The sequence below is a fragment of the Sceloporus undulatus genome, chromosome 1 (genome assembly GCF_019175285.1).
Source record: "Sceloporus undulatus isolate JIND9_A2432 ecotype Alabama chromosome 1, SceUnd_v1.1, whole genome shotgun sequence".
Lineage (NCBI taxonomy): Eukaryota > Metazoa > Chordata > Lepidosauria > Squamata > Phrynosomatidae > Sceloporus > Sceloporus undulatus.
Genome location: NC_056522.1, coordinates 240,465,672 through 240,474,388, shown reverse-complemented (window position 1 = coordinate 240,474,388; position 8,717 = coordinate 240,465,672). Strand labels below are relative to the sequence as shown.

Below are 8,717 nucleotides of genomic sequence, written 5' to 3'. Positions count from 1 at the left end.
CAGCTAGCAAAACAAAAACAAGAATGGCTTTTCCAGTTCAAATGCTATCAATGACAAGAGCAGCATCAGGGATGTGACAGCTAGTTTTTCAGAATTTATATTCACAGAGCAGATGGTATAGTTTTTGCTTTGTCTTTTTTAATCTGGGGGGGGGGAGGGAGAGGAGGATGAATCTACTGAAAGGAAACAGCTGGCAGAAGGTTTACTGCCCTCACCAGTACACCATTTCATTCTTGACCAGACCCCCACAACCTTACGTTTGAGTTTTAAAAAAAAGGAACTTTTAGCTACATACTATGCATTTAATACTATATGTAGTTTAACCCAGAGTTCCGGTGGAGTTTTCCATTGCTGGAAGGTTTAGGAAAGCAATTTTAACCAATTCCTACTTCCCCTTGCACTGCCTGGCATTACTTCAACCACTTTTCTTGAGGGTTGCCCCAACTTTTTGCGCAGCTTTTCAGATGCAACAGGGGCTTACAGAGAGCAGGAAGGATCAGCAAAAATTGATTGATCCTTGGCTTCCAGCCAGAATGCCCCAGAAACAAAAATTCACTCACAGGAACATAAGATCCAACCAAAAATGTTTAGATTTAAAAGGACTGGAAAAGTGTAGGAAGCGTTCAGATAGAAATGGATGCTAGATATTATGATGCAATATTATGGACTCTTTGATAAAAGATGAGTGGTTGTAGTAGCATGGATTATTTAATAGTTGCAGGTGAGGACAACTTCCACCAGAAGGTGAGAATTAATAACACTATCACACACTTACTCTAGTTATTTGAAGGAGCCACCATTACAATCATCATATTTTGTTGCATTTCTATATTTTTATATCCTGTCTCTCCACCCGCCCCATTATGTTCTTCTTTTCCCATGGCCATCCATTTTATGATTTTTTTTAAATTACAAAGTTTTATAAAGGAATGGTTGTAATTTTTATAACAATTTCAGGCTTATTTGAGCAATCCAATCTAACAAATGGATACAAAACTAAAAATAATTAACTACATACCCAGTCTGGATAACATTGCATAACTGTGTACATAGAATGGGCTGAACTTAAGAGGTGGAATGAATTGCTATTTGTAAGGGAAAGTAATGTGAAGACAAGACTTGCAGAGGTCTGCTCCCAAACTGTGGAAAGCACTCCCTTTAGAGTCACACTCACGCTTCCCAATCAGTTTGGTACAAGGAATAGCATGAAGACATATTTCAATCTGGCCTTTTATTGCTATCATTTTATTGTTTTATTTGCTTTTAGTGCTGTTTGTTAGCAACCCTTTTTAAATGGAAAGCTGGGATAAAAATATTAAATAGAAATAAACACAGCCACATTTTGCATTATTTGAAATACTGGAGTGATGAGGAGAGCATGTTAGGAAGCACATTAATAAGCCTGCATATGCATAAATTCAATTTATACCTCTTGTGGCATTTTTTTTTTATTTTTTTTTTTTGGGAAAAACATTTTTCACCGCACCACATAAGGGAGAAAAAAAGGCTGGGGTGTTTTTCCTTGCATCACAGCATATATTTCCTGTGGCTAATCAGAGACCTTCATTTCTCATCAGAGCTCGTCCTTCGACCGAAAAACATAATATATGAAATTATATCCTGGACCGAAACCATTGTGGCTGGGGAAAGCAAATTGCAAAGGGCTGCATGAATGGCAATGACAGAACAATCATTTTACCCTTCATTCCACTACTCATGTACAGCTGCTTAAATATGGACGCCTTTCATTCTCGCAAGCAAGCCGGTGCTCTGAGGGCATCCATTCCTCATTGCTCGGACTGCATGGGAATTGCTGCCATCCCAACCTCATACATTTGTTCTAATTTCCTTCAGGCAAAAGAACAAACTCCTATCACTGTCATTTTCTATTTGACCAGCTTGGATAACTTGCTATTTTATCAAGTTTATTGACTAAGAATATGAGACAAACTGGGAAGTCAGCAATACAACATTTAAATTTAGCTGGGTGCTGTAGTAAGAGCTCCAGAAACCTCACTTGCCTCCAAAATAAGGAATTAACCAACTAGCTTTGGGGAGGCAACCTTTGTCCCTACAGATGTTTTGGGTTTCAACTTCCTGAAACACCAGCTACCATGCCCTATGATAAAGAGTTGTGGGGCGTGTAGAATGGGAGATTTTTCCCACCCTTCATCCTTTATTAAGGTTTGAATTGATTACTGTTTCAAGACTATGGATTGCATGCCTGGTAGGATGCAGGAGTAGAACCCGCCACACCCGTAATTTTGTCTGTTGTGTACCTTCAAGTCATTTCCAACTTATGGTGAACCCAAATTGAACCTATCACAGGGTTTTCTTGGCAAGATTTGTTCAGAGGATGTTTGCTATTGCCTTCCCCTGAGGCTCAGAGTATGTGACGTGCCTAACGTGACTTGCACAATGGGTCTCATGGTTGAGCTAGGAACTGAACACTGGTCTCCAGAGTCACAGTCCCACACTCAAACCACTACACTATGCTGGCTCTCTTAATGTGAAAATAATGACATATAGAGAAGGCCCTTATTTATATACCCCATTTGCTCCAAGAAAGATAGTAAACTGAATATGAGGGTCACAGGGGTCACTGTTGTGCTCTACCAAATATATAGGACCTTTCAAACAACACAACTATAGCCTATGATTCGACTTTAACTGCCATGGCTCCATCCTTTGGAATCCTGGAATTGGCAGCCTAGAGAGAAGTATCTAAATCCTCAGCCAGGGAGCTCCTCGGGTGCCTCTGACCAAACTACAAACTCCAGGATTCTGTAGGATGCACCCATGAAAGTTAAAGTGGAGTCACAATGTTATAATTGTGTAGTATGAATGGGCCTGATAAAGCCAGCATTGGACAAAGTGTGCCCTGGGGGCTGCATGCAGCTTCCAAGACTGGTTTCCACTCTTGATCACTCCCAGTTGCCCAGATCAGTGATCCCCAAACTGTGCTCTTTAAGGGATTTTGAACTTCAGCTCCCAGAATCCCAGACTACTGGTCAACATGGCTGAGGCTTCTGGGACCTGAAGTCCAAAATCACTTAAAGGGCACAGTTTGGGGACCACTGCCCCAGATCATCCTCTTATTGTCCAAAAAAGAGTGAAGTGGCAATTTTTTTTTTAAAAAAAAGTGTTTCAGTCTGCCCCTGGTTTAGAATTGGAAAATACCTGTTTTTTAAAAAAACAGAAGTGAAATCCATTTCTCCATATACATATATACGTGTGGGTAAAGTTATGTGTGTACACATATACACAGGCATGTGCTTGTTGATATTTTTGGATGTCTGTGCAACCCCTGGCAAGTCCTAGCATAAAGAAGCTGTCCCCCTGATTTGCCACATTGCTGCCCCCAATATATATATGTTGGTGTGTGTATATACACACACCTGAAATGTGCATGGGGGCAAAATGCTCTGCCAATTTGTGTCTATAGACAGCTGTTCAAATGCATTAACAATTATGAATCTAAGGCCTGTTACAGACTGCCAAAATAGAGCTGCTTCGGGTCTCTTTGGAGGTATGCTATTTAAATGATGCATGTATCTTAAGAATCTGGAAGCTGCACCAAAAGCTGCACTCCGGTGCTTAGGAATGGAGTGTTGCTTTGGTGCGACCTCCGGACTCTTAGGACCCATGCATCATTTAAATAGCATACCCCCAAAGAGACCCGAAGCAGCTTTATTTTGGCAGTCTGTAACAGGCCTATGACATGTCAAGCCTTCTAAAACATGACCTGATGAGAGACAATTACATGAAAAGATATGAATTGCTAATGAAAGGAGCTAAGATATGTGAAATACTTTTAAAAGAACAGTATGTTCACAACACTGCATGATCCCAAGATAAAGCAAGGCAAGTACTTGGAAATCAAGACATATACAAGCTTTCAGCTTGGATAGGTTATTTCCAAAATCCTGATAGAATGGCATAGACAAAAATCTATATTGCTGGTTTGATGTTCCTCAAACCAGGGACTTGGATTTAATTCATCTCTGATTTAGCAAGAAATACAAAATTATTCATTAGGTACAAAGTGAATAATTAAAAACTATCACCAGGGCAGTCAGTCAACGATAATAGAATAAGTAAATCAGAAAAATGTAGTTATCTTGAAAATATCAGTGTATCAGAAAGAAGAAAGGCATAGGAAAAGAAAACTAGAGGACAGTTGTACATTAATGCATGCCACCATGTGTGTAAGTCATGCATTCTTTTAGGGTTTTTCATGGTGGCAAAAAGATACATTTAGTTACTTTATAACTAAGAAGGGGAATTTCTTCAAAGACATCATCTTCCTGTTTTAGCATACAATAGTACTTTGCCTCAGGAAAAACAGATTGCTTCTTAGACTGAATGTTTCAAGTAAGAAAGGATGGTAAGACACACAAAGACTTTGACCTCAAGACAGAAACTTTTCCCACAACTGAATCTATCCTTGTGGATTTACAGCTCCTGTTATCAGAAAAGGGTTATCAAATCCACTGAATGTCACTGGTTGTTTTCTTATTATTCATTTCACCCCTATCTGCGGTTCTTTAGAAGCATGCCTAAATGTTTTGGGCTAGGCATCTGAAGCATTATTCTTCCACCCTTATTTACAACTCAGAACATCTAGATTATTTATTTATTTATTTATTTGTGTAATTTATATCCCATCTTTCTCCCAGCACAGGATTCAAGGTGGCTTCAAGATTAGGTATCAATATATCTCTGAATGTGTATTGAGATAGATTTAATCCAATGATATAGGTAAAATCTAAATGTGTCTTGGGATGGATACCACTGGGAAAAGGAGAGGATAGAAAGTCTGCTCATAAGAAGTTGTATGCCACTTTATTCCTCCAAACCACAGCAAGAAACAATCAATTTATCGCATTTATTTGGTACAGAACTTCCAAAATACAGCCCACCAAAAAATCTGAAAGATGGCTGACCTGACACAGGAGCCCCAGGAAATAAAAATTATCTGTCCCCACCACAAATATTTCTTTTCATTCCTTTATGGACAGTATATTTATATATATAATTACATCACAGTATGTTTTATGAATTATCTATCAGTTATCATGATTCTGCACTACAAAAGATGTTTAAGGCCTTGTGAATGGGACTTACAACATATTAGTATATCCATCTATGTAAATGCCACATGATAACTGATCTGGATGTTCATCTGGTTGATGGCCCTGGTTAAAGGAAGCCTAAGGTAAAAGAAGTTGAGAAGTTACTGGCTATTTTCAGAGCATAATTCAGACCATGTTGATTGTTAAATGTTCACAAATTGTCAGAATCCAAGAACCTTTACAGAATGTCCCCTTACCTGTGTCCATGTCCTTCGTTCCTATTCTAAAAAGTATTCTCTTTCCCTTAAATAGATTAGCTAGATATGTAACACTCCAATGACGCACTGGCCAATCAAAAGCCATATTGCAGAAAACTGCAGGTTTCTGGAGAGACATCACAATTTCTTTAGCTTGTTCTGGTGTAAAAGGTTTGATGTTGCCACCTGCAATATGAAACAGATTGTAAAAGATAATCAGGTTTGAGACACCAGTTATCTGCATCTCTAGTCGCACCAAAAACAAATGATTAAAATCTGCCAATTAAGATGGATTCCCCATCCTTATCCCCTCAGTGCTTTGAACATTTTACTTCATCTAATTTTTGTTGCAGGCCTAAGGGTTCATTTTTTAATACTAAATAAAAATTTAAAATAGCACTTTAACTTCTATAATACAAATATCTTTATATATATTTATGATTTCCTAATGTGCAGCATAGCTCTAGTGCAGTGATGGCGAACCTATTGAGGTCGCCGTGCCAAGGGTGGAGCTTCTGCCCTCCGGGGGCGGGGCTTCCACCCTCCAGGGGTGGGGATTTCCCTCGTGCCCTTTCACGGCCTCCAGCTGTCTCTGGCTTTGTGGATGACATTCGCTGGGAACTGGACAGGGGAGTGTGTCCCTGTTGATCCTGTTAGATCTCTCAGTGGTTTTCTATAACATCGAACATGGTATTCTTCTGAGCTGCCTCTCTAGGTTAGGGCTTGGAGGCACTGTTATGCAGTGATTCCGGTCTTTCTTGGAGCGGCAGACCCAGAAGGTAGTGTTGGAGGACTCCTGTTTGACTCCTTGGCTGCTGGCCTGTGGAATCCCACAGGGTTCTGTTTTGTCCCTCATGTTGCTTAACATCTACATGAAACCGCTGGGAGAGGTCATCTGGAGAATTGGGGTGCGGTATCATCAGTATACAGATGACACCCAACTCTATCTCTCCTTTCCATCTGATTCCAAGGAAGCTGTCTCTGTGCTGAACCAGTGTCTGCTGTCAGAAATGGACTGAATGAGGGCAAACAAATTGAATCTTAATCCAGACAAGACAGAGATGTTCCTGGCTAGTCATAAGGCAGATCAGGGAATTGGGGCTATGCCTGAGCTGGATGCGGTTACATTCCCCCTGAAATCTCAGACTCGCAGCTTGGGTGTGCTCCTGGACTCCACTCTGAGCCTCGATGCCCAGGTCTCAGCAATAGCCAGGAGTGCATTTGCACAATTAAAACTTGTGCACCACCTGTGCCCATTCTTTGAGACATCAGATCTGGCTATAGTGACACATGCTTTGGTTACATCCCTTTTGGACTGCTATTACGTACTCTACATGGGGCTGCCTTTGGAAACTGTTCAGAAACTTCAGCAAGTCCAAAATGCTGCTGCCAGAATGCTGCCCGGAGCCAGTTACAGGGAGTGTATAACTCCTGCATTGAAACAGCTTCACTGGCTACTGGTTCGTTTCCGAGCACAATTCAAAGTGCTGGTCATGACCTATAAAGCCCTACACAGCTTAGGTCCAGACTATTTGAGAGACCATATCTCCCCATACGAACCACCTAGAGCCCTAAAATCCTCAGGAGAAGGCTTTCTCTTGGTCCCACCGCCATCCCAGGCTCGTTTGGTGAAGACACGAGAGAGAGCCTTCTCAGTGGCTGCTCCCACCCTTTGGAACTCCCTTCAATGGGAGACCAAGCTGGCCCCCTCACTGCTGGCCTTTCGCAGGCAGGCAAAGACATTTTTGTTTAAACAAATTATATATTTGTAATTTTTATATTTTACGATTTTAATTGTACAATTTTAATTGTTGTGTTTAAGAATGTTAGCCGCCTTGGGTCCCACTTTGGGAGAAAGGCAGGATAAAAATAAAATAAATAAATAAATTCTTTTATTTGTCTTTTCAACAGTTCAGGGTATGCATAGAAATCTCCTCCAGTATTCATTTGAAATGAGTTAATTTTCTTCCTATCAGCTTTCATTAATGCCCACCATTCACAACCATACATAAGACAAAGGAAATACAACGGCATGGACAATCCAAACTGTGGTATACAATGATACTTTATATCCTGACACTTCAGGATGTTGCCTGGTTCTTTCATAGCTGGCCTTCCAAGTCCTAGTTGATTATCAGATGCCTGAAAGTGACAGGACCAAAGTGGAACACTCCTGTCACAATCATGCTGTTGGGGCAAGAATATCAGACAATGTCATGTGACATTGCCATTGTTCCGTCCTTGTCCCATCCATGCAGAGGAATTCTCCCATCGCTTTTCATTAACAGAAGTTTCCGGTTAATGAAAAGTGATGGCAGAATTTTTCCCCATGGACAGAACAAGGACACAATAATGGCGATGTTTCGTGACATCATCTGATATTCTTGCCCCAAATCCACAATTGTGACAGGAGCATCCTGCTTTGCTCTCGTCACTTTCAGGCATCTCCCTTATTATTATTGTTGTTGTTGTTGTATTAACCTTTATTTATGAAGCGCTGTAAATTTACACAGCGCTGTACATGCAATCTTTTTAGTTAGACGGTTCCCTGCCCTCAGGCTTACAATCTAAAAAGACATGACACAGAAGGAGAAGGGAGTGGTGGAGGGAATGGGTAAGAGGTCCAGCAGTTCCTCTCTACCTCCGAGGCCTGGACCAAGGCAGATGGACTGGAGGGAGGGCTTGGCTTCAAAATGGAAGATTAATCATTTTCCAGGGAAAATACATACTCTCAAGTAGGATAATACATATACAATACATAGCAATACAGGAAATGGTTCGATAAACAGGCAACAAAAGAACATCAGATAGTAAGCGACAATTATGCAATGCCTGGGAAGGCTTCTCTGAACAGGATGGTTTTCAACTCCGTTTTGAAGCTAGTTAAAGAAGTGATGGCTCTTCTTGCTTGTGGGGGAAGAAGGTTCCAGGAGTGAGGGGCAGCAAGTGAAAAGGGGCGAATCCGAGATGGGGCAGAGGAAATCCTGGGCTGAGAGAAGAACCCTTGACTACCAGAACAGAGGGCCCGAGTGGGAAGGTGAGGAGAAAGAAGGTCTGATAAGTAAGGAGGGGCCAGTCCATAGAGGGCTTTGAATGTCGACAGCAGGAGCTTATACTGAATGCGGAAAGGGAGAGGGAGCCAGTAAAGGGTTGCCAACACAGGAGAGATGTGGTCAGAGCGGTGGGTGGAAGTGATAATGCGTGCAGCTGAATGCTGGACAGAGATTAAAGGACAGAGGTGAGAAAGAGGAAGCCCAGCCAGGAGGACGTTACAGTAATCCAGTCGTGAGATCACTAGGGCATGGACCAGGATCTTGGCAGCAGAGGCGGAGAGATAAGGTCGGATTTTGGCAATATTGTACAAAAAGAATCTACAAGCCTTGGC

At 41.3% G+C, this 8,717-nt stretch overlaps 1 protein-coding gene across 5 annotated transcripts in view; it reads right to left on the bottom strand.

Moving 5' to 3' along the window:
* HSPBAP1 (HSPB1 associated protein 1) overlaps positions 1-8,717 on the bottom strand; it is a 109,235-nt gene that overhangs the window by 87,346 nt on the left and 13,172 nt on the right. For 4 of the 5 annotated variants that reach the window (XR_006101352.1, XR_006101354.1, XR_006101353.1 and 1 more), the window contains exon 2: positions 5,333-5,518. The exons of the other annotated variant lie outside the window; for it this stretch is intronic. Coding sequence is in view for 1 of the 4 variants with exons in the window: in XM_042445082.1 (XP_042301016.1) it covers positions 5,333-5,518 (186 nt within the window). In the remaining 3 variants the exon portion in view is untranslated. The remainder of the gene's footprint in view (positions 1-5,332; positions 5,519-8,717) is intronic. 5 annotated transcript variants of the gene reach the window in all.